General features: G+C 38.9%; 1 protein-coding gene across 5 annotated transcripts in view; it reads left to right on the top strand.

Moving 5' to 3' along the window:
• Positions 1-27,484, top strand: part of gria3b (glutamate receptor, ionotropic, AMPA 3b) — a 105,954-nt gene that overhangs the window by 11,669 nt on the left and 66,801 nt on the right. For all 5 annotated transcript variants that reach the window (XR_008606234.1, XM_055034030.1, XM_055034029.1 and 2 more), the window contains exon 3: positions 21,001-21,240. Coding sequence is in view for 4 of the 5 variants with exons in the window: in XM_055034030.1 (XP_054890005.1) it covers positions 21,001-21,240 (240 nt within the window). In the remaining variant the exon portion in view is untranslated. The remainder of the gene's footprint in view (positions 1-21,000; positions 21,241-27,484) is intronic.

Genomic DNA, 27,484 nt, shown 5'->3' with positions numbered 1-27,484 from the left:
TTTTCTGAATGAAATGTCACAGAATTTCAAGTGCGATTAAACAGGATTAAGAAGTAATAATTAATGAGAAATTTCCTGGCAATATGACATTAATAAAAAATGGACTGCTGTTTATTCTTGCTGCACTACAGTTAGATGGCAAAATTATCAACCGCACTGGCAAAAATGTTTTGAAAAACTAAAAATAAATTCCTCTTTTGTTCTAACAGGATAAAGTCACACTTGAAAATGTTGAACAATTAAAATGTCAATTGTGGTATAATTATTCAGTCAAGGAGACAAAAATATTCAATTTGAAGAAGTACAGTAGTTGCTTTGAACAAAATCCTTGTGGTAAAATTATTAGATAATTTTGATAAAATGCTGTGTATATCCCATTTAGCTTTTATTTCTTATTATCGGGATGACCATGGACGAAGGTTAATGTTGAGTCTGATCAACCATTTCTGTATAAGTATATTTTTCAGTGATTGAAGTTTACTGGCAGAGGTCATTAACAATGTTCTTGCCAGCAGCATCACAGATACACCATCATGCAGAGAAGAGGCTGTGCTCTTCATATTATTGTTCTTTGTTTTTTCAACAAACCCAGTGGTGTTCACTTCAGCTCATTATTAATCTAATCAAGAATCCTAAAGGATTTCAAAGTGTCAGTGGCAAACTCAGGTTGTGTTGGTTTTTGATGAACTAAGTTTCTGCTCATAGGTTGGTCTGTTGGTTCTGTCTGAACCATGTTGGAGCCACCGAATCCCCAAGATGCATTCTTTGATTCAGTTTTCTAACAGAGAGCTTTGGAGATTGTTTTACCTGCCTTGTGGTGAAGAGATAAACACGGGTTATCTGGCCTGGTGGTAAGAGAATTTAGTGTCTATATATATATCCAACAGAAGAAGAAGGATATGGATTACTTATTTTAAGGTCCCAGAAACTTTAATCAATGTACAAAAAAAACCCAAACATAAATAAATAATGTTTTCAGTTGCATTTTTAAGGAATTGTTAACTTCCTTAAGTCCATGTTCCCTTATTGAACAATTGCACCACAATGACTTTGTGGTAAAAATCACCGCTAATGATTGTGATTAAGCTAGCAGTAATTCAGTCTTAATGTGTGACATTTTCCCACGTATTGGTCTCAAATGTAAGGTTGGATTTTACTACATTTTAAGTCAGGCTGTTTGCACATCTACATCAGGGTGCCAATATGTGTGACAAACATTGTACTATATAAATTGGGGCCTTTTAAGATAATTTAAAATACTCCTGGCTAATAAAAAAAAAAAAAAGAGCTCTGGACAAACAATGTACAAAGCTATTTGTGCCTCGTTTCAATACCTGATGTTACCATAAAAATAAAACTGAAATTAACAAAACTTCGGTGAGATATACTGAAAAACTATGGATATTTGAGCTATATTGCAATGGCGTTACACCAAGTGTACATCAAGTTCCCTTTTTTTGCCAGCAGACATGATGTAACATGACAGCCCATATTTGCTCTGCCCATCTGCACACTGCTGTTCAAATAACGAGGTGGGTTCTGAACTATAAGTCAACAATGACAGGATAAGTCCATGTTCCCTTATTGAAGATGATATCAACACAGCCTATGATGAAGAAAAGCAGCAGGCATAGTATATGAAAAAGCAGCAACACACACTGGTGGGGGGCCACACGGTTGGAGAGACACAAAATCTTTGCAGTGCATTAAAGAGGTTTTCTGCTGTTCTCTGTGCAAAGAAAAAGCTGCTTCTGATAAGGAACAAACGCCACTTGTTGTGCATTTAAAGTGAAGCGAACAGAGGGCCAAGCAGCTTTTTTTAAACTATTCATCTCACGCCAGCTGTCCGAATATGTGTGATGGCTGCTTTTCATTTTGTTTTCTCACTGAGCAAAACCTCTCAAGCACAGTGGATTGTGTTTTTGCGACCGAGAATATTTCTTATTTCAATATGTCTCCCGCCCCAGGTTTGAAATGACACTAATGTACAAAAAGAGTAAAAGACAAGCATTTTTTAAAAATCTGCCTCTTTCCAGTTAATGTTCTTGCCCATATTTTTTTTTTTTTTTAACCATTACTGCCTGTACTTACTATTATTTCTGTTTGTGTCCCTCTTCACCCATTATATGAGAGATATACTTACTGGTCACATTAATAACTACACCTTTGCTAGTATTTGGTTTGTCCTCTTTTACTTTTAGAACTGCCTCATTTTGTAGTGGCACATGTTGACAATGTAAAGTTACCCCTGATTTTTTGGCTGCACATTTGTGATATTATATGAGTTTTCCGTTCCACCAGATCCCATAGGTGCTCTGTTGGATTATTGTCTGGCTACTGTGGTGATTGCTGAAATTCAGTGTCACGTTCAAAAGACCAGTTTAAGCGGATTTGAGGGTTGTGACAAAGTGTATTGTCCTACAGTACATAGCCAACGGTAGATATGTACACTATCGTAAAGGGATGCACATGTTCAGGAACGATACGCATGTGAACCCTGGTATTCGAATGTTGCAGTTTGAACCAAAGCTCATCAGAACAGACAATGTTTCTCGATCTGTCATGGTTTTCCACTGCATGTGTGCCGCCTGAATGAAGGCCACTGTGTTTTGTGCATGCTTACGAGAAATGTAAATTCAGCTGTATAATAGTCTGAACAATAAGTAATTGAAAACAACAAGATGTCATGAGTCTTCTATTGTTTTTCTTCAATTTTTATATATATCAAAATAAAAATATAACTTTTAAATGTTAGAGATGTTGCCCTGTGATGGTGAGCTGTATAAGGTCACCAGTTTCTCACCCAATGACCACTGGAGTTAGGCGCCAGGGCCCCCGCATCTCTGCAAGGATAAGCGATGAATGTTATCCTTGCACAAATGCAAGGATAACAAGGATAACAAGGATTCTCAGTGTGGTAATGTATTTTTGCAGCTAAAGGAGTACTTGTTTTTTGCCTGTTTCTTCAGGTGAAAGTAAGTAGATTATAATATGCAACACTATTATAATTTTTTGTTTAAAAACTGTGATACTTTGAAACTATGGTGTTTTCACTCAAGATTGTTTCACTCTGCGAATCTCAGATGTGGTAGATACTAACATGTTCTGTTCTCCAGTCACATTGGGCCCATGCTAAACTCCACTTCAATACCATAATCACTGAATCAGTAATCCTTTACTTAAGTCAGAATAACACATGTGCATTGTGCTTCATTAGAGGTTACTGCATTGCTCTGACTTCACTGAGCCCTAAAGAAAAAAAAGAGGAATTTGTATATTGTCTTCCTCAGTGGGAGGCTGCAGACCGCATTGTCCTAATCAAGGTCAAGCAGCTGTTTTTTTTTTTTTTTCTTCTAAACATCCCCCCAAAAAAGCAAAAACACGTTCTAATCTTCTTGGCCTACACATCATCAGCCTATCGATTTTCTTTGCCTTTCTGTGCCGTGTGCTTTCTCTGCTAAAGGCAGCCAAAACTGAAGCGGCTGTGTTGAATACAAAGCACCAACTGGGAGTGTCACGATGTAGTTCTTCAACTTGTAAATATTGGATCACAGTGCGACGGGGGCTTCCAGCTTGCAGCTCTCCATCTGCCGGCTGAGCAGATTGATCTGCACGTTTCTGGCCTGTTTCGAGAGAGCCAGTCGTTGGCTAAGCCCCTGCCAAAGCAGCATGTCTGTGCAGAAACAAGGGCTCCATCATAAGTGATTGCTTGTGACAGTTCACAGTCGCCCGGCCACTGAAGCATCATAACCTTGTGAAGCTAGCGATCGAGCGCTCTACCACAGAGGGAAAGAAGAAAAAAAGAGGGAAAAAATATTAGCATATTTCTTGCAGTGGTATAAAGATGCAAATAAGATAGTTGTGGCAGGAATAGCCTTCATGGTTAACGTTGAACATTATTTCTGTAATAAAAGGGATAATCCAAAAGCAATGGGGGTGAATTCATACAATTACTGGAACTGTGGCTGCAGCAGGATAAAAAAAAAAAAAAGCTTCGGCGATGTCACAAAAAGGTTTGTTGTTGCTGTGGCTTAAACTGCTAATGATAGAGAAACTGAGATGTTCTACGGCGACGAGGAGGAACAGAACCTGAGCCTTCAAAATCACGGTAGTCGGGTTTTCAACTGCATCAAGCTCAGTGAGATTGCTCACTGATTCACGGAGGATGCATGGATTTAATCAATTCTGCATGAATGCTGTAAAGACTAGGACAATATCCAAACAGCCATGAGTAATATGCTTATAATCTGTTGTAGGGGACTGTAAAGCTCCATTTTTGTTTCGACTTGTCTTGCTGCTTGGTCACTGAAGAATCATCATTTGTTTTGAGATGATGTACATGTGGGAAGTCTTGATTTAAATGTTTTTGTTTTTTTTTGCTTTTTGCTTTTTTTTTTTTTTTTTTTACTGCTGCTCTCCTGTCCTTAGTGCTCTCTGGCCCCCCATCAGCAAAAAAAAAATTAAGTGAACATGATGTGCTTTTTCAACCATTAATATCCTCTGTTTCTCCCTCTGAACGTTAATTGAAAGAGACTGCGGTGGTGTGGCTCTTGTATTTTCACACATGGCTACATAAAACCCGTGGGTGGATGCGCTTAGGCCGCTGTCCGTGTTTGCGTGTCCATGCATGATTGTTGTGATAAAATATTGAAGTTGTCCATCATGCTATAATCAACCATCCCCTCCCCTAGTTTTATTTTTCATGCCTTTCTTTGTCCTGTAGCAGCTTTATTCCCTTTGACAAGTTCAGATCGGAAAGAAGAACCTCATCTGGACTCATGACAGACTTAATACACATCAGCAAATAAGGGAAAAACGCCACTTGGAGTGGATCCATTCCAAAGGCCTTTGTGGAAATTGTTCTTGGACGTCAATGGCTTTTGCCATCCTAACAGGGCTAGAAAATAATGGAAAGCAACACAAGTCCAGTAGCTAAAAGACGGTTATAAAGGAAAGGAACGGTAGTGTAGAGAAGCATGGCGGTGAGATAAAAATTTTTACCTGAGATATTTTTATTCATTGAGTAAATATGTCCAAAATTATTGGCTGCATTTTTCAAAATTTTCCAGTGAGTATTCTAAAGATATATGATATGGTCTGAAACATTTTAGTGTCTTCCACCAAATGGGATTTCTGCATTGTCTCCCCTTGATGTTTCAATGTGTTCATTATGTTATGTACAAAGAGAATGAAGTAAGTAGAGATAGTTCATTTAAACCTAGCACAGAGTTGGTTATTAAAATATATATATATATATATATATATATATATATATATATATATATATATATATATATATATATATATATATATATATATCGATGAGGCTGTGGAAAACCACCCTTGAAGCCAACTGCAAACCACTTACACAAGTGTCCATCAAATGTGGCATTTACCAAGGAGATGCTCTGTCCCCGCTACTGTTCTGCATAGGCCTGAACCCCTCAGCCAAATTATCAACAAGACTGGCTATGGATACCGACTCAAAAATGGGGCCAACATCAGTCACCTCCTCTACATGGATGACATCAAGCTGTATGCCAAGAGTGAGCGAGACATCGACTCACTGATCCACACCACCAGGATCTACAGCAGTGACATTGGAATGTCATTCGGACTAGAGAAATGTGGTCGGCTGATCACAAAGAGGGGGAAGGTGATCCACACAGAAGGGGTCTCACTCCCACAAGGAACAATAGCAGACATAGAGGACAGTTACAAGTACCTAGGTATACCACAAGCAAATGGCAACCTCGATGAGGCCACAAGGAAAGGAGCCACAGCTAAATACCTCCAACGAATAAGGCAAGTCCTGAGAAGCCAGCTCAATGGCAAGAACAAAATCCGTGCGATAAACAGCTATGCCCTGCCAGTAATCAGATACCCTGCTGGAATAATCAGCTGGCCAAAGGAGGAGATGAAAGCCACAGATATTAAGACTAGAAAGCTACTAACCATGCATGGAGGGTTCCATCCCAAATCCAGCACCCTGAGACTGTACACGAGCCGCAAGGACGGAGGCAGAGGACTAGTGAGTGTGAGAACCACTGTCCAGGACGAAACAACTAAGATCCATAAATACATCAGGGACAAAGCCTCAACAGACAATGTGCTCAGTGAATGTCTCAGACAACAGGGAACGGAGGTTGAGGTGCCAGAGATACCATCATGGGAGGACAAGCCCCTACATGGGATGTACCACCAGCAAATAACCCAAGTGGCTGATATCAGTAAATCCTACCAATGGCTGGAAAAAGCTGGACTCAAGGACAGCACAGAGGCCCTCATCCTGGCCGCCCAGGAACAGGCCCTAAACACCAGAGCAATAGAGGCCCAGATCTACCACACCAGACAAGACCCAAGGTGTAGGTTGTGCAAGGAGGCCCCTGAGACAGTCCAGCACATCACAGCAGGGTGCAAGATACTGGCAGGGAAAGCGTACATGGAGCGACATAACCAAGTGGCAGGCATAGTGTACAGAAACATCTGTGCAGAATATGGACTGGAAACCCCGAGATCAAAGTGGGAAACACCCCCAAAGGTGGTGGAGAACGCCAGAGCTAAGATCCTGTGGGACTTCCAGATCCAGACAGACAAAATGGTAATGGCGAACCAACCAGACATTGTCGTAGTGGATAAACATCAGAGGAAAGCCGTTGTGGTAGATGTAGCAATACCAAGTGATTGCAACATCAGGAAAAAGGAGCACGAGAAACTGGAGAAATACCAGGGCCTCAGGGAAGAACTGGAGAGGGCCTGGAAGGTGAAGACCACAGTGGTGCCTGTGGTCATCGGGGACCTCGGCAGTAACCCCCAAACTGGAGCAGTGGCTACAACAGATCCCAGGAACAACATCAGACATCTCAGTCCAGAAATGTGCAGTCCTTGGCACAGCCAAGATACTGCGCAGAACCCTCAAGCTCCCAGGCCTCTGGTAGAGGACCCGAGCTCAGAGGATAAGAACCACCCGAGGTGGGTGAGAAGGGAATTTTTATATATATATATATATATATATATATATATATATATATATATATATATATATATATATATATATATATATATATATATATATATATATGTATATATATATACATATATATATACATATATATATATATTTAATACAGCTTAATATTGTAAAGTCAAATAGATGTTTTACTCTCAGGCAGCTTGATTGAATAAGGACTGGACGCAGCTTGAGGTGATTTTCAGATCTGTCATGCTCATGCCACAGAGTTTGTTCTTTTTTCTTTTTTTTTTTTTTACCATGCCTTAAAAATCTGTGGCAACATGGCTTAGCTGCTGATGAAACTCACTACTGAAACACAAGTCAGATATCCAATTTTGTTTTTGGGAGAATGTGACAGTCTGAAGAACTCTGGCTCAACATCATCACTCAAGAACTCTTCAGAGTCTTGTACATTTCTCAAACATTCACTCTACTCTGCCATTATAACATATATTTTTATGATTTTCCATTGACTTTAAATGTTCCTGCTAGCAGTCATATTTCCTCTGTCTGTTTCCATCTCCGAGTGGTACTGGGGCTGATTTTGTGTCTTTTATACATAAATAATCCTAAATTTGAAATCATTCTCTTGAGGCCAAAGTTTATAAAAAGTTAGGGAACATTTCAGCACTTCCAGTTTCTAGGGCTTTGTGTCTAAGTAATGCTTTTTAGCCTTGGGACTCCCAGTAGCTGAATTAAATATTTACAAGTTATGAATACTTTTTGTTCCATGAGAGGATTTAAGCGGTTGTTTAGCAGCCAGAGTGTTTTTACATCCAAAGTCCATAATGAGCTCTGAAGGCAAGTCATTTTCTACCTTCCAAAAGGTTGTATATTGCAAATGCCCCTGAAAAAGCTGTTGTGGCATCAGTTTAGGTCATCAGTTATATTGGTATCCTGACACATCTCAGCAGTCTTTGTGTGCACAGCTGCATTTCTAAAAATAAACCCAATAGTTCAGCAAACCAAGTCAGCCCATGTACATGTTGACACAAAGCCTTGGGTTAGACAAGCCCATTTATAAGATAAAAACAAGGCGACTGCAAAAATGACAAAACGCATTATTTATTTTCAGTAAAAGCTCCATCTTGGAAGCTGATTCACACCTTCAAATTTGGTCCTGTGTGCATCCTGTCATTAGTCGCCTGTGGCTGGAAATGAAAAGCTAATCCAAGCAAAATATCTGTTGTAGCTGTGTTGCATAACATCTTAATAGTCCCTTGAATATTTCTTTCTATCAGTAGCATGATAAAAAAAAAAATTCTTTCATAAAAACTCCCACAAAGTACATTAATTTCCTGAATATTAAGAACATATGTCCGGGGTGACTACAACTTGATTTTAGGAAACCTATCTTTTCATGACAATCCTTCATAATTGCCTATCATTCAGCACATAACAGCACATAATCATTTTATTCTCTAATTAAAAAAAACAATGTTTTATTCTGCTGGATGTCTGAGTTTGTATAGGTTTTAATAGATGTTTTCCTTTGATTAATTTATTTTAAGAAAAACTTAACAAGCAATAATAAAATCTACTTTGCCATCAGAAGCAGTGAAATGTGAAGAGGTTATATTTCAGTCACTTTGTCACAGGGCCATGTAAGTCCTCTGTTTTCCATTTCAATCTCTCTCCTCCTTTCTCAACCATTATCATTCAGGAACAGCGTAGCATCTCAGCGAGGGCACTAATAAGATGGAAAGTGATGTCGGACTCTACACACTTAACCACGCCTGCGCTGAGGCTGAGACAGAAAAAAGGGAAATGTTTAAGTGATGCCTTCAAGGTTAAACATGTGGTCCCATCTACTATCCTCTTTGACTTATTCTGCGATTTATCACAAAGCGACGAATGGCGGGGAGACAACAGTCCTGCAAGGTTTCTGTTTAAAATGCAGCCTTGTCACCAGGATTTAGGCTGAAAATTGCTCAGTGATATGTAGCTCTTTTTGTATGTGAATGTTCTCACTGGCAGGATTGATACATACGTCTTCCTGATTTAATGTCATTGTGCAGAAGACACATTGCTTTAGATGTGAATTTGAGCCATACTTTATAGCTGCAACAAAAAAGTTGAAAGTTATCCATTAACTGTTGAGCTGATTGCTCAGTAGTACCATAAAGACCAAAGCAACCCTGTGACAAATGTCAGGCACATCTGAATTTTACTGAATATTGTGCAGGAGGACATCTGCTGTGGCAAGCCTCTGCTTATTTTATGAGCATTTCCAGACATATCCTTTGGCATCCTTGCTGAACTTTTCTGCTGAAGAAACAAACGACTTACTTGACATCTGAGTGTTTATGAAATTGAGTTTGCAAAAGGTGACATGTGTAAATCCTGTACGTCTTTTTGAATTTCACATTTTGCGATCAACTTAACAGCTGTCTGGGTGATGTAGGTCAAGTATACTAAACAGGAACCTGCAGCAGCCGATGCATTCTCTCTTTCTCTGTAAATGTCGTAAACTGTAAAAAAAAATAAAAATTGGATTTGAAAGCACTGAGATTCATTAGATCAAAATATAATGTCTTACTTAAATAATTTCTCAAGATGTATCAAATTTAGACTGAATGCACTAGTTTGTCTTGTAGCTGGAGAAAAGAAAAAAAATTGTAAAGTTTTGACTGAAGCAAAAAACACAAATAGCACTGGTTTGTACTAGATCCTGTAATTCGGAATGGAAGTTAGTAAATAAGTAATTTAGTGACATTTTACCAGCAGTTCTTTCTTTCTCCTTGGTCCCATTGCTTCAAATGTTTTTATCTTGTTGGATGAACTGGATTCAAAACAAGCCGCCTGTGTGCAGGACATTACACAGAAATACCAGCATGAACCTTCGCTCAGATCAACAGTCTTATAGTTGAATCAAATATTTCAGTGTCATCTTGTTAAGCTGTTGCTTTAATCTCTTTGATGGGGCTGAGATTTGTTTCCCCTAGCATCCTTTTACTCTCAAAGGCAGCCTTAAGGTGAACTGTCTCTTATGATTCAGCACAGCTTATCTGCCCCGCCTGCTGTGATGGCAGAGGCCAGCAACACTTCTGACAGCAACAGTTTGAATGTTTGCTGTTTTAGGGTGACACGCTGAACTTCGCCTCACTCCTCGCCTCACTCCTCGCCTTTTCTTGTGGACCTTGGCACTGTGCTTCCTCTGATCATTTCTCTTCCACCTCATAGGTGGTGATTAGCCTGACTCCTGCGACACTCAAAAGTATCTGCCCTTAAGCAGTTGTGCTGCTGTCCGTATCCCTCGTCCTCAGAGCTCTGTGCTCTTCCTCACTTCGTGGACCATTCTCTTCCCTTCTTCCACATCCATCTAGAAAGAAGCGGACACTCTACGCCTGCAGTGGTGATTGGGAGGATTAGTGGCGTGTGAGGGACTTTGTCACCAGCTTTTCCAGGAAAATCCAATTACAGACTATCATAAGCCTTACATGTTTCATACTCTGCTGAATCCTCCTTAAAAATGCACACCTCTAAAACCGGAAAGGTCAGTGTTTAGCCTCCATCCTCAGTGTAAACTGTGATGACAGGTGAGCCGAGTGATCAACTTTGAAGGGATGAGACAAGTTCAGTAGCACTCTTTTTTTCCCCCTCTGCATTGCAGCAAATAGTGGACTGCATGAAGAAAAGGTTATTTGCACTCTGTAATAGGATGGGATCTCGGTGTGTGTCATGGTGGAGGTAAAGCGAGGGCTAAAGGGGGGAGGTCTGTTATCCCTTCACACAGATAGTCCTAATTGCGTGTGTCAAGGAGATGGCATGCAGAGAATAGGAGCATGCTGAATGTATCGGTGGAGTCTTATCAAACTGATTATTCTGCAGATCAACCACATGGCTTTCAGAGTGGTTTTTTGTTTTAAATGTTTGAGGTGCATCCTTATTCAAACATATTTTCTCTTCTTTTTTTTTACTTGCTCTCTGTGTTGTGCAGTGTTTTTAGCCATTTTATACAAAGGCATTACTATAAGACCACAGAGGGGAAAATATCTGTCTGAAGGAGATGACTTGAGTCACGGATCCCCTTGAGGTTTGCTCAGCAGACACCTGTACCTGACTGTACCGGCAAAATGGCAGATGGAGAGGCAAGGAGGCTGATGGGTGAAGGACTGTGAGGCACAAAGCAGAAAAGAGAATAGGAAATGAAGTCTTGTGGTTGAGATATACATGCACATTGGCTGACCTTTGCATCTCACTTCCAAAGGTCTATTTCACATTCATGGCACATTTTCTTTCTGTGCAACTCAAAGTGGGAAAACTTTTGATGTGTCGGGGCATTAATAATGAAAACGAAAGATTTGACACACAGACAATAGGCAGATCTAATGCTGAAAATTTTATTATACATCTAAAGGAAAAGTGCAAGTGTTTGCCTTTTTCTTTATTCAAGCATGAACCATTTACTGAACAGATTGCTTATAGGACCACAGTGATTCAAATAAAAAGATCATTTGTTCCACATAATTTCTTTTGGAAAAGTGATAAAACACCAGATGAGACTTGTTTTTAAGTTAATTTAAATAGGCATCTTGATGTTTCTGGCATGACACTGCTGTTTTTGTTTTCTAAATGTTTAGCTCGTTTTAAAAAAAGACAATAATCAAACTTTGGACAGAAGGACCAACAGAATGTTTTTGTTTATTTTCATTCTACATTTTTTGTGACGCTCACATATACTATTATATTATATGCCATCATAAACAATTGATGATGATGATATTGTTGAAAATATGTGCTTTTGCCAATTTACATGCCTGAAAACATTAGATTATAATTCATTCTGTCTCTCCTTGTGCTACTTTTGATTCTCATGTTACATGTAATGGGTAGAAGAACTTTGTTTTCTTCATTCATCCAAACCACAGGTGAAAAACAGATTTTAAAAAGATCTTTAGATAGGAACACAAAGGTACTGTCAGATTACTTTTACCTCAAATAAAGGGTAATCCAAAGAGGAGATTGTATGGAGTGTTTTTGAATTTATATGATTTTATTTATTTATTTATTTATTTTGATGACAAACTAATTTTGCTAAAAATGACACAAAGTCTCTATTGTGCAACATACAGTCACCAGGTAAGAACTCACATATATGCAAAAACAAAATGCAGACACAGATGTGAATACACCAGTGGCTTGCTTGTGCTTGTTTTCCAACCCAAACAGCAGATGAGGCACTGAGCGCTGGGAATTCACAACCTGGCAGCTTGAACATGGGGCAGATGTCAAATCCAGAGTTTCTTGTACAGAGACGGAGCTTCTGTGAAAAGCAAAGTGAATTTTAGATGTGATCACCTGCCAAACATCTGCTGGCTTTGGTTTTACATTTGTTGCCAAAAGCCCAAAGAACAGTGATTTCTAATCATTAATTGTCAGTACTTAGGCAAAACAAAAACAAAAATCAGAAAGTGACCTTTTGGATTTTAGATAAAATGTTTGAGTCCAGCCTCCAACCTGATAACGCTACAAGCGTAACCCAGAGACTCATATCAGACTGTGTGTTGTATGTTCATATGCACGTTGTAAATTTGTCTCCAATTAGAGTAGTTAGTGTAACTAGAAAATATAAAGTAAAAATTCTATAAATAAAAAATGAAATATTCAAACACTGCCAAGCATAATAAATAAAGTCACTATTCTTACTATGCATTTAAAAGGAGTTCCTAGGGATTTTGAAAGACAAACAGGGCCTCAGCATCACAGGTCCTCCACCTTAGTTAAGAGTGTTAAAATACAAAGCATTATAAACATGTTTTCTTATAGAACTGCCCCACAGAATGTTGTTGCCACCACCATGTGTAAGTTATTATAGTGTGTGACTTTGCTTAATCAGCTCAGCAGTGTTCATCTACACTGTATTACTTTCTGGACATATTTGACTTTGCGAGTAAAAGAGATGGCTTATGCAATCAAAAACAGAACTCAGCTTTGCCAGACCTTCTTAATTATAATATTGTGTGACATTTATCCAAAGGCATAATTCATCTGACCTTAACTCAATCAATGCTAAATAAAAGTGTCATCATAATCACAAATTGTTATGTGTCTGAAAGGTACAAGACAATAAAAGCTAAGCTATTATTTATTCTTAACATTCTCACATTCATCCTGGCTTTTGCGCTGGTGTGATTTTTACAGATCAGATCATTCAAAGTTGATTCAGCAGAAATAGGAACAGCTTGCCTTTATCATCTCACGGCATCGCCGCTGTTGAGTACTTCTTGAATCTGGGTCTGCCATTTGAGTTAACAGTTTGAAGCACTTCATGTCTCTGTATGACAAGAGCTGATGCAATCCCCTTGGGCACTTACAAGAGATCTCCTTGTGACAGCGTTCCTTCTTCAGTTCCGAGCAGGAACGGCGGGCCCTAATGTAGCAGAGTTAGGTGGGAGCAGCGGGGAGAGTGGGAGAAACCGGCAGTGAGGAGGACCAGAGGGAGAAAGAGACTCAAACATTGGCAGAAAATGGAGGAAACGTGAGAAAGAAAGAAGCTGAGCCAAAGCGGGAAAGTGAGAACGTGGATTTTGTGACACAGGCGAGAAACTCAGCTAATGCCATCCAATCATCATTGACATTAACCATTCCTGGCTCCAACACCAAAGCCTCTTTTGTGCCAGAAAGAGCATTGAGGCCCAATTAGTCTGTGAAAAGTTATACATAATTTTTTTTAAATTATTACCATTATTCAGTTCATAATCTCTTTTATAAATAAGCCCAGAGTGCCTGGAAGATGTCACATTTCCCTCTGAACTGGGACACCAGGTCAGCCATCTTAAGTGATGCATTGGAAATGTAACATCCCCGTACGCTACTGAGTGTCCTGATTATAGAAGGGAATGAAGACGGCACACTGTGTGTTTGACCAGTGAACTGGAGATGGGATGCATGGTTTCCTGCTGCAGGAGGAGGGGGGAGGAGAACCACGCTTAGCCACAGAGAAAAAAGAAAAAAAAATAGGATTAAGGAGAACAGAAAAGAGAAGGAGCAGATGAGAGGGATATGTGGTGTGTTGTTTACCACTCGATCAAATGCAAGCCTCTGTAATGACTTTGTCTGCATGCACATGGTTGTCCGACCTAAATAAAATTAGCCTTATTGAAATTCCAGGTGATGCTCCCAGAATCATATTAGCTGATACCTAACTTCTTCAGAGTTGAAGAGGAGCTCAGCTGCCTTTATTTCCAGCCAGAGCGTAACATTTATTTCATTTCTATTTAATTGCTAAGAGATGAAAATGAGGCTAGGGCATTTCTGCACAGTGCCTCTGCTCCACCACACTGTGCTGCTCAAATTTTTTGTTTCTGCCGAAGTCCGGCATGAATCCACGCTCCACTGATGGAGCCGTGCGATATTATGGAGGAAACAATCTGAGAGAGGGAGAAAAGTGAGAGGCACTCAGGTGGAGAGAAAGACTGCCATGCCTGGAGAGGATCTGTGCTTTGGGGGATGACCAGATGGCCAAAAGAAAGGAGAGAAAAAAATAAGAGGTCAAAATGGGGAGGCGAGGGTAAAGAAGACGAGACAAGAAAGAGACGCTGAAGTGATGGAAGAGAGGAGGGTCAGTGCAGCATAGGAGGACAACTCTGTTACAAAGTGATAAACAGTGAACATTTCAGACCATCAAAGGACCCATGGCTTTATTTGCTTAAAATATGATATTACATTAACCCAGCTTTATTTTTTCTTACTCACTGTTTTATTGAATACATTCACATTAATAGGAAATAAGTGATGAGGCCAATGAATGAAACAACAAAAAGGTTCAAAGTTTTCATCTAATAAAAAGCAGCCCATGCTCTTTTTGTGTGTTACAAGTATTCACTGTTTTAATAGCCAGCACTTTATCTTTTTCCACTAGCACCGAGTAAAAGCAAATTGGTCATCTTTATTTCCGTGCACCAGTTTTTTCAAATTAAGCCCACCAGCTTAAGGAAGATTAATTGCTGATTAGATCACATTTTTCAGTATTTAATCGAGATCAGTATCACTGTTGCTTGTGAAAGTAATACTGGAAAATTACATAGTAAAATTACCTGCTCATACGTTCATTGAGATTATCCGTGTGCTACTTCTCGCGCCACAATGAATAGTGTTTTGTCTGAGTTTTAATTAAAATGCCGAAACCATTTGTTTTTACAAAAACAGCTAGCTTTGCTTGTTATTTAAAAATGAGTGAGCAAAGTCTGCAACCTGTCGAAGCACAAAAGCGTTTAGTGATTATTAAAAAATTATTTTAAGATTCAATTAAAATTACATTTTCAAGAATCCCCAGGACAGCACTAATTTCTAAACCATTTACATGTCTGATTTTCTAAACAAGAAATGTATAAAAATGTAAATTGCCTTGCAAGAGTATTCATAACCATTAAACCATAACATTTACTCCATTGCCTTGGGATATTTCTGTACTAAACCAACATAAATATACTATAAATGTATTACAACAAAATTGAAAAGTAGAAGAAAAAGGATACATAGCTTTTTAAGGATTTTTGATAAAACAATTTGACAAATGTTGCAACTTTTCAAAAACTTTCTGCGCGATCTATTTGCTTCAGTCCTTGGTCTTTATGATGCTTGTGTTTTTTTGTTATTGTGTTTTTTTGTTGTTGTTTTTTTTTGATAATGTTCGCTAATAAACCTTTGAGTTTTTTTCAGAACAACTTGATCACTGACACTAAATCACAGATGCATCCATTTGTGATCTCTGGAGGTGGTTGGTTGTACTGGATTTTAACTTTTTGCCTTGAAGCTGCATGAGAAACCACAATGTTCACTGAAACCGAGTTGAGGGAGTCCTCTATTTATTTTTGTGTCGATTTTTAAGTTGTGCTGCAGAGCGTTTGGTTCACATCCGGTCCTTAACTAACCAACAGGATTGAGAGAGAGAAGAGCCATAGAAACTCACTGTGACAACTAAATTCAGTTTCCCTAAATAAACAGCAGCGTTCCTCTTGTTGTTGCTTTAGGATTTAACTAGAATAGAAAGGACATAACCTCCACCACAAGAATCCATAATCCCATAAAGCATTATGCAGCGTAGCTCATGACCTGCACACCTTCTGTCAGGACTGAGATAAATTAACATTACATTAACTCAGCCTGTTGGGTAATAATTCAGACCTGGAGGAATTACAGTGCTAAAGATACAAGACCATCATGTTAACACCCACATAAAACATAAACAATTTACTGTCACTTTCTTGAGAGATAAAAATAAACTACTGGTGGCTATCATAGACAAATCTGGAATAATTCCCTCTTTATAGGTAATCAGAGCCATCAACCTGATCACCTGATTAAATATCCAAAACCTTTCAGTTTCTTGTTTGATCTCATTTCTGGACATCACTAGAAACCAGCTTCAGTCTCAGAAGAAAGCTGTAAATCAGATTAACAAAACTTAGTAGTGCTAATTGTGTCCGTGAGTTGGATACTTGAAAGACAAGAATGGATTAACATCACGACAAATGAGAAAAGATTGATGGTTTTCTGCAGGCATGTGGTTTTCACTCTGCGGCATCAACATGAGCCCCACCCAAAGGCTGCAGTGTAGAAACATCAAAGGTAACAACAATAACCAAACATGACTTAGAGAGTTATAGTTTTACTTTCTGCGTTTTGAAACATGACATGATTTGGAACATGTTGCAATTGTTACTGAAAGTGATATTTTCTTTAGTTCTTACAAATAGACTTCACAAATCTCAAATCATGTTCAAGTTATTGTCAGCGTAAGTCTATTTAATTAATGACTGAAACGGTAAAATGTTTAATATTTCGAGCAAGGTGTGGTGAAATGCACTGTAGTCTCTCTCAAAGCATCAAAATAGTCTATTATTATCATTGGGGCAAATCATTAGCTTCTAATCAGGCACTAACTTCAACATTATCAGGCACCTGCATTGCAACACAATGTCATTATTACTTTTTTTCAGTCCTTACACTGTGCATTAACTAGGGAGTGCCCATTCCTATAGACTGGACATACGATTAAGCAGTTGAAAACTAGCTCCAGGGCCAATGATAGATAACTTTTCTTGTGTCATGGCTGACTGTCAAGCCGTGCTTCTCTCGGCGAAAAGCCATTGCCCATATCAAGCCGCCTCAGCTGGTTGAAAGTTGCATTTTTATTTGTATTTCCATCCATGCACCTCTTTGTTAGTTAGCAAAAACAGCAAAGCCCTAAACATGGCCGTTTATGTTTGTTTTTAACTGGAACTTGTCCAGTAGTGATTGAGAGAGAAAAAACGAGAGCCTTCTGCACCAAGCTTAAAACACCCCACTAAAAATCAATATCACTGCTCCCGTTAATTGTATGTAGTGGTAGAATAACTCTAGTAGGGTCTATAGCGCAACATATACACGTAGCTACAACAACAAGCCCCCTGGTGCTGTATAAGCAGGCACAATTGATGTTCATTAGGGCTGACTCTAAAGGCGGAGGTGCAGCAGCAGATTCTGAAGACAAGATTGTTTACTACCTTCAGCAATCGTTAGGTATGGGTTGTGTAAAAAGAGGAGAGGGTGCAGGCATGTCTTTTGGAAAGAAAATGACCGGAGTAAGCCTGCAAAACAAAAACAGAATGCATCTGTACAAATGTCACCTCCTTGAGACAATTGTTATTGAGCTCGGATTATTCAAGATGGCATTGTTCTTGGAATCACAGCAGCCCCCAAAACATTTCCACTAGAATAAGTTAATCTCAGGGAACTACCAAAGGGTTTCAACAGGGGATGATTTGGTAACGACGTCTGGGCTTGCTCAAAGGTTAACCCTAAAAGCACAGGACAGCTGAGATAAAGGAGCTGCTGGATCTAGACCCGTAGGACAGGTCTTATGTCAGTGCTCGCCTGAATTAAGAGGAAGTGCAGAGGAAGCCGGGCTTCAACAAGGGCTGCAACTCTCACTGGCTCCCATTCACTTTGGGAGATTGTCCCTCTCACCCTGCAGCCCTTACCCACAATGCTGCAGTCCGGTTGTTGATTCACTTATCAAGAAGCTTTGCTGTGTGTATGTGTGAGAAAGAGAGAGAAAGACAGAGATCAGAAATACATCGGAAGAGGTCCTTGTCTGAGCATAGATGGTAAGAGAACAGAATTAAAGTAGATGAGGCAAATCACCCCAGTGATGAGATCTTTCATTCACACAGCAACTCTGCTTGAGAGCCAAATATCTGAGCACCATCATGTTGTTCTTTGAACATCAGAGGGGGGTTGCACATTCAATCACAAAGGCTGAAAACCCCCATGAGGAGAGAACAAAGAAGTATCGGCAGCCTGATTAGAGGGCATAAAATAAGAACTGTCACCTCTGTGACTGTTTGTTACTAACACCCCTATTTAAGGCGGGAGTCGAATTGATATCTCACTGTGTAACCTAACTGAATATCCATCAGGGAATCAGAAACAAATATTTGAAACAGCCATCAAATAGGATTGGATAAAGCAATCCCCCCCTCTTGTCAACTGAACTGCTGAACTGTAATATTCAAAGTGTTAAAGAGTGATGAGAATGCTTGATTACCCAGTGGGAAAACTGGAGAGTCAATCAGAATATGTTTATGATAGAGCAGGCAACCAAAACACACCTGTAGCTTTTAATATTGGTTTACACCTTAATGGAAGCCGTTCAAGCCTAGCAATTTATGCTGTTTCACTAGAGTGCAAGATGAATACACAAACCATTTGTCATGGTCTCTGAATAAATGCCAGAAGCTCTTTCTGACGAAGAAAATGATTATTTCACTGAGCTGTAGTTTTTTCCAGACAATGCCAAAACTGATCAAATATTTGTATTACTCACTCTGAAAGTAAATGTCCAATTAAGCATAATTTTTTAAAACTTTCTAAGGATTTTTTTTCAAACTCTTTTGGCCTGTGTAAAAAATAAAAAAAGAGATCTATTTTGGATTTGATGACACTTGTTACATTAAACACTAGCCACAACCTGCCACAACTGAAAACTATTCGTTACAAGACTGCTGACAGTGAAAGTTCACTCCTTGTGTTTTTTTACTGGAGGTGAAAAGGGTTGACGTTCGCAGCTCTTTTGGAGGGAGCCAACTGAAGCGGGGACAGGAAGCAGCAGCGCTCACAGCTGCTATGAATACCGCAGTGACTTGTTCACTTTGGATGAGGGAGCAGAGAGATAACTGCTGGGAGCTTCGAGCTGGAGCTGGAAGCTTTCACTGAATGTTGTGACGTTTCTATCCGCTGCCTGCCACTTTCCCAACATACAAGCTGCAGCTTTTATCAACAGATCCTGTGGGAAAGCGGTCTGTCTTTTTGGACGCAGTGCACTGATTTGGACGTCATCAGATGACTAAGATTTACAATATCCTAAAGTGACATTTGTTTTTTGACCTCGGTTTTCTATATATCAGTGCTTGAAATTGTATTGCGTTTTTAAACATTTCAGAATATATTTTTATTTTTTTTTTAAGTAGAACTACTTAAAGTTTTATATCATTTTGTGCTTACAAAATTCACTTACAAATGTTAATCTTCAAAACTTCAGCAATTTGGTTTTGTCATTTCCAGGCTGATTTATGAAATATTTTTTTCATCAAACAGTCGTTGTGAGTTTTTAGTCTTTTAAGCCAAGATTCTTCAAGTCCTTGCAGTGTAATGATGAATGGTTTCTTCAGAAAATGTCATGAAATAAAAATGAAAATAAAATCAGATATTACTTATCACACTGACATCGTCTGTAGCACTGATTCTTGTTTAATTACTGTTACGGCCCGGCTCAGGAAGCCGCAACAAAAATTAGGGGGACACGGCAACCAGTGATGTTAAGCCCATGAAAGGCGTTTATTTTTAAAAGAATTGATTTGTCTAGGAGACATCAGTCCAGGCCCCTTCAGTCTGGTCTCAGCCTGGATCTCCGGGTCGTCTGCGCGTGGTGGCTTCTGCAGTCACACCCATGAATGGAACGGCGCTCCTTATATACCATCCAGGTGTCTGTGATGGAAGCGCCTCCCACATTGAGGACCTTAATTGATAGTTAGTAAATCACAGGACACGCACAGGACTGTGACAACAGGGCCGTCACATTACAAAAAGGTTTGTCTCCACTCCTTTGGGATTATAATTTAAGTTTTCTCAATTCTCTCTGTTTCATATTTTTTCATGGCCACATTTTATTTCATAGTACAGGGATTTTATGTGATAATTCCCTGTTTTTAGTTCTATTTTCTCTTTTCTCTGGCCAGCATAAAAAAAGCAAAAAAAAAAAAAAGCATCCCTACATTATGATAAAGCCATAGTGTTTATCACTATGTGCAGCATTCATTCTTGCCACATATACTATTTTGAATTGAGGCCAAAACAGTAAGACTTAGGTTAGCTATTAAGCCATCATGTTTCTACTTTTAGAAAACAAATGAAGCAGCGTTTTCTCACAAAAGTCTGCTTTAAATGTCATTCTCTGAGGCCTTCATAAAACATTTCTACTGAGAATGAACTACAGGCGATCTCTACTTAGTAAATGGTAAATTTTATTTGTGCTCACAAAGTAAAGGGGATTTCAAATGTTCAACACATTTCTTTTGTTAATCAAAAATTTTGCAAATAATTTTTCTTCCGCTTTGCAATTATGTACTACTTTGTACTGGTCTGTCACATAAATTTCCAACATAACATGTTGAAATTTGCGGTTGGGATGTGATGTGAGGCATAAAGAGGCATAGATACTTTTTCAAGGTACTGTAGATTGTTACATGCCATTAAACATGAAATAAGGAAAATGTCACAGCTTAATGTGGTGAGCATCTTTATTTGTGTGTTCATTTATTTACATTCTTTTCATTTGTTGTTTCTGAGTTATCAAGCACACATTTACATGCAGATGATCCTTTTTTCAGTCTGTTGTGTGTTTGCCACATAAAGAACAATTACAGCCTGCAGTGATGAAGCTCAAGCTAACAAAAGTGAAAACATGCTGACGCATGTCCTCTTGCACTTTGCCGTCCCTGCAGTTTGCTCCCAGTTCTCCCGCGGGGTGTACGCCATCTTCGGATTCTACGACAAGAAGTCCATGAACACCTTGACCTCCTTCTGCGGCGCTCTGCACACCTCTTTTGTCACGCCCAGTTACCCCACCGATAACGAGGTGCAGTTTGTCATCCAGATGCGGCCGACCCTGAGGGGTGCTGTGCTCAGCCTGCTCTCCTACTACAAGTGGCAGAAGTTTGTTTACCTCTATGACACCGATCGAGGTAAGTTGAAGAGTCTTCAGCCTAGCATATCTGGACTGAATTACAGCAGAGAAGTGTGTTCTCATGACTCCATAAAGCTAACACGTAGCAGGATAATAGAAGTTTAAATTTGCTCTGTAATACCCCATGGGAGCCTTATGAAGAGTCGTACTGTTATAAATCTAATAGAATATTTTGGCGTTATGAAAATATGAAATGCATTCACTTTCAAAGCATCACCCTTGTAATACTCTACTCCTCTAAAAGCAATAGCACTTTTATGAGCTGTAGCATTTGAATCCATCCAATAGTTGACTGGTTGATGCCAGTTAATCTCCTCTTTAATCATTTTGTTGATATTGGCTCGTCTTTCAACTGAAATGAGGTATGTCACAGCTGCTACTAAAGTGTTTCCAACCAAAATCAGACTCTCCGGCGGCCTGCGGGAGCCGTTCATTGTGTTGCTTCAATGGGGGCTCTGTGTAGTCCCCAGATTGCCCTGAATTGTGGCTGCTGTCTACATGACAACCTGTCAACACAGGAAAGTGTTAATTTCTTGTATTTCTAATGTCAGACGGGAAAATGAGCTCATTATCTCTCAATAGAAAAATGATCCTCTCCTCCTACCGTAACTTCAATTTGTTCAAACACCACCTTGCTGGGGGGGAGAAGGAGATTTCCAGCAGATGACAGACAAAGTCAAAATACCCGTTCCTCTTTGTAGGCATGCCAGAAACAGTGTTTTCCTGGGAACGTGCTTTGTGAATTGTGGTTGCTATATTTAGTAGTTATAGAAAAGCCCTAACCACCAGATCCAGTGCTATGAAAAACGATTTATTCTTTACAGAGTTATTCTTTTCGCTTTTATGTCTCATGTTAAAGACCATGATGAAATTTTATCAACAGTTTAAAATAACCTGATGAAAGCTGAATTTCATCAGCAACAGCAAACCATCAGTTGCAACCATCAGAAGCAAAGTTGCTCAAAGTCATCCAACTACCAAGCTTCATCATTGATTAACTTTTTGTAAGGTGTCCAATGAATATTTTCTCAAAGATTTCAGGGATAGTCCAGATATTTTTCAGAATTATCAGGCATGAATTTATGTTCTCTTTGGTTAACAGCCCTGAAAGTCTCCCTTGGGTTCCAATTATGCCCAACGTCTTTCTCATTGCTGTATCGTGAAAACTGAACTTAACTGAAGCAAGTGAGGCCTGTTTGATGTTCTGAGTTCCTAAATGACACTCTTAAAAAAATCATCATTTAGCATTTGGAGTGATTTTGGTCAGCCAACCACTTTTTGCAGTTGTTTATAGATAATGACTCTTAGTATAGTTTGCTAGTGTTCCTAAACCTTAGAAATAACTTTGTAACCCTTTCCAGGATGACCTAATAGAAACTTTGTTTCTCATCTTTCTTTAAATCTAAACACAAGGAAATAATATTTTAAGACTGCTGAGCCTTATTTTTGTTGTCATAGATGTTATTTTTGAATATTTTGTTGATTCTAAAGATCTGGCCGCTTTGGTGAAATTGAACTAGCTTTCCAAAAAAAAAAAAACATTGTTTGGCCACATTAAACAAGTTAAGAAGGAGGTGATTACTTCTTCACATGGTGTCAGGCTCATCAGGACGATTGCATTTTTTATATATAAAACTGTCATTTTAATAATCTCTTTTGTTGTCTTTTCTTGGGTTATCCTTGCCTCATAACATAACATTTAGGTTTAACAAAAGGCACATGGAAAACACAGTGGCAAATGTTTAAATTTTATACAACTGTATAATCCCAGCCACGTTTCTCTTCCGCATTACATTCTTACTTGGATCTTTTGAGGGCCACTCTCACATTCCCAACTTTATCTAAATTCAGGTTTGAGGCAGAATATGAAGTGGGTTTTCATGCAGTCCTCTTTTTCTGGGTCTCCAGGCCTGTACGATCCACAGCTAAGGGCCTTAATCCTCTGCACAGCCTGTAGATAATATGTGGTTAATTAGGGTCACTCTGACTAGGACACTCATTGGATCTCCCCTGCGGACGCAAGCAACCCACATGTCCTTCAGAACAACCAATACTGCTCAGCCCCTGTGCTTCTGTTATTTTTCTTATTATTTTATTTTACTTTCTGTAGTATCTGAAACTTTCTGGGATATAGTTGGAGTCATATGAGAGAAAATGGCCTGAAATTCAACAATGAAGGAAGTATTGGAAAGATGAAGAGCTAGTGATGACAAATGGACATGGTATTTAAAAAAAAAAAACTAAATGGAAAAAGGGGGCAACAGAGAGAGGTTAAACAAGAAAGAAACAAACAGGAAGCACACACCAATTCAGTACGGCAATTAAAGCAACAGCAGGCGCCTGTGATTTACAGCCTGTTACCTGTGTACAGACAATTCCCAGCGTAGAGCACATCCGCATGCTGAGGCGCATGCCAAGCCACTTTTACCTCTCTGCTTACAGCCAGCGGTGTAAAACGATCCCTTATTAGTGGGAGGACATTGGCCCCAGGAGGGGATTAAAGTCGTTTATTGATGCACTTCATCCAGCACTTTGGGGGGCTTTGACACTTGGCTCATCAAGCAGACAGATGTGTCAGAGAGCCTCTACCTTTGCTTATCAGGTAGTGCAGCTCCCCTGGCATCGTGGACACTGACTGCTGGCCAAAGCAAGAGGAGTGACAGGGGGTAAGCTGCTTTCAAAGGTGCATGTTTTCCTTTAAGACTCGTTCTGAAGGAAGGGGAAAACTGGCAGACAATTCAATACATTGTAGTAAAGTCTTTCAAATGATTTGTATCTATTATTCTGGTCAGATTTTTCATGCTGATATTATCTACACACTCAAAGTGATGAGACAAATTCTCGTTTTGTACTCAGTCTCATATCGTCTGTCCCGTCTTGTCACAACCCTTCTAGCAAAGTTTTTGCTCTTTGGATGCACAGCTAATATGTGAATGATCTTAATTTTGTTGCCATGTTTATTTATGCACAAAACAGCCTTGACTACTCAATTGCCAGGAGATTTTTGAGCTTGAGAACAGGATGGCAATTTTCTGAGCCAGTGAGGAAGTTTGTACTGTACTCCACCCGTTCAGTTCTGGTCCTGTGCAGCAGGAGAACGTCCCACGTAAGCCTTCTGTTCTTAAATTTATTTTTTTTTACCTCAAAACATGGAAAAATAAAAAGAGACACTGCAGATTGCTCACACCTTTAAAGGTGTGGGCAAGAACGAATGTCCTGTGCGTGACCGCTTGTTGACTGTTTGTTTTTGACCCGACCATATTCATGTGTTAAAATAGTCCAGTCAAAGTATAGGCCCTAATATGAGTGGAAAACTTTTTTGCATTTGTATAAAAAAAATTATATTTATAGGACATTTATCATTTTCCTTTCACTTCTCAGTGATGCTCTTTATTGTGTTTGTTTATCACATGAAATATCAACCAAATGAATTGAGGTTGGGTTTTATAATGTAACAAAGAGTACAGAAAAACAAAATCATGTGAAATGACAACTGTTAAAGTAACCTCTATCTCTTTTATAAATGCTGTTGAGAAGAACAGCATTTATTTCACTGTATTGTTGTCAGTGAAATAAAAACCTTGAGTAAGCTAGCTACTGAGTGAAATAACCTGAATAACTTGGAACATAGCATTTTCTCTGAAGCTCAAGCATTACTCATATAAATCTAGAACCACAGAGAGAAACTTAAAGATATGTGATGAGTATTTCACTATGCATTGGAGAAACGTATTGAAAAATGCCATAGGCAATTTACCATTAAAATGCAAGGCTGTTTAGCCCACAGGTAAATCACAATGACTTGTTTTTCAAAGTAATTAATAGAGATAGTGGCTACTTAAAAGTTTCTTACTTACCTGTTCAAGTGACATTTTCTTCAGGTAAAATATGCAATCAACATATTTTAGATGCTACCTTGAATCAAACTACACCTGACAATAATCTAACAACAAAATGAAGGTTTTATGTTGGAACTTTTCCATGTTGAAAATGTGAAACTGCAAGACTTTATTTTACTGCCAGTCAGTTTTTGGTAATAAAATAAAGTTTTGTGAGACGGCACCACTTTATTTTACTGCCAGGCTGTTTTGCGTTGGTGTTTTGTTTGTCTGATGGAAACACTGTTTTTGCTTATTCTTTCAAAAATGTTTCTTGAAAAAATAAATCACCGAGTTTAGAAAAATAATTTCCATCTACAATATCTTCAGAGAGGAAGGCGGTGAAAACAAAAATAAAAGCTAAATATAACAGTCCCTTTTCATGAGAGATTACATTTATGATGTGCTGAACACAAGCATTGAATTAAATAAATAAATGAGAATTGCAAATGACCCTGCGCTCAGGATGTGCAACACTAATCACCTGTTGAAATATATTTTCCTTTCTGCTTTCTAATTTGTGTTTGATAAAAGATTTGATCATCCACAACATTGGCAGCAACTTTGCAATTATTTTCCAAACTCTCCTATTAGAGAGAAAAATACAGAGAGGGAAAAACAGCTGAGTAGAACCAAGAGGTTTTTATTCAGTCGATAGAAAAGATTAATTACAGCCACACTATTCATTTAGCTCTGTTATTGGACAGGCAAAAAAATGCTTTTAGCCCTGTGTGCTGTGCTTTCAGTCAGAGAGCGATGTCCACATGCTTCAGGCTCACAAATATTGGAGAAAAATGATGGGAAATTTGTATCCTAAATGCCAATATACGGAAGCCGTTTGAAAGCAGACGTCGCAATGGAAGAGCTGCAGCTGAAGCAAATGGAGCTTACATAGGCGGTATTACACCGTCTCCTCTTATCTTTGGTAATACATTGACAAGCTTCCTTATATGTATATGTTAATATGCTTGAGGATAGAAGGAGATGAAAGATCCAAAGCAACTATCACCGCCCTCTACTTTGATTAATATCTGAATGAATAAGCAGAAGAAAACTTTTTGCATACTCTCTCTTTACAGATATCCCTGTGAAGGGGAACACTATTGCCTTGCTCTTATAGTGTGCATCATCATATTTCCCCTGAAAAAGTGGAGCGATATGGGGTGATTGGGTGAAGGTAGATGGATCCTGCCCTTTCTGTTTTTGCGGTCAGGTATGGGCAGATAATTGCCAGGTCTGTGCAGCAGAGACAGATGATTACAGGCTTTATTGTCTCTCCCAGGCACAATCAACCCTGATTCAGCAATCTCACCTTTTCTTGATTTATGAGTCACTCTCCCTCACTCTTTCCTCCCCTCCCCACCCCCAATTCTTCTTCTTTATGTGCTTTTAGCTTTCACTTATGTCTTCTCCCTCCCCCCAAGTGTATGTCTTTGTGTTCACTCTGATTGTTGTTGCACAGCAATCACAACCTTTCCTTCCTCCACGGCAGCAAAGTGCTTGGAAAAAGATGACTTGCTGTACCAGTCACAATGGGTCAGAGTATGTGCTGTTTGTTTGACATCCAAAAACAAATTTAAATTTCCCGGATCAGTTAATGTGAATATCAGCATTGCACAGCTCATAGTAATTTTTGAAGGGACTCATGCTGAGTTTTAAAGCACTTCTTACACTGCACCTTTTGACAACAGTTGTCTTTGCCTCAGCTGCATCCAACTCATTAACTGTTTGTTAAGCTACTACTCACCATAAAACAGGGTCTTTTGTTAACTTCTTAAAGATGTCTTTAACATTCAGCCCCATGCACAAACACATAATCCTAATCCAACAGCTGCTTATTGGTACAATTAAACTGAATTTAAAGAGGTTTTCTAGGAAAACAAGTTGCATGCACCCGAAGCAGGACATTAGACCTCTCAGATATTCTGGGGATGCAGGTCTGCTCTGCCAGAACCAGAACTGTACGAGGAGAAGCAGCTTTCAGCATTTGTGCAACACAAATTTGGAACAAACTTCCAGAAAACTGTAAAACTGCTGAAACACTGACTTCCTTTAAATCTCGACTAAAAACCCACCTGTTTAGATTTGTATTTGAAATGTAATCAATTATAAATTTAATCATAGAACTTGACTTAATGTCATATCGTGATTGTTGATTCTATGTTGCATGACTTTGTGTTTTTGTGTTTGCTATGATTTAAAGCACTTTGAAATATCTTGCTGCTGAAATGTGCTATGCAAATAAAATATGATTGATTGATTGATACAAGAAATACATTATTTAAAAAGTATGTCTTCAGGATCGATTCACAAATGAGAAAGAGCAAGGTGGATGTTTGTATATACATCACCATAGGCACGACT

The sequence above is a fragment of the Poeciliopsis prolifica genome, unplaced genomic scaffold, assembly GCF_027474105.1.
Source record: "Poeciliopsis prolifica strain line A6 unplaced genomic scaffold, Auburn_PproV2 SCAFFOLD009, whole genome shotgun sequence".
Lineage (NCBI taxonomy): Eukaryota > Metazoa > Chordata > Actinopteri > Cyprinodontiformes > Poeciliidae > Poeciliopsis > Poeciliopsis prolifica.
The sequence above is the reverse complement of the archived record's forward strand: the minus strand, read 5'-3'. Positions and strand labels throughout refer to the sequence as shown.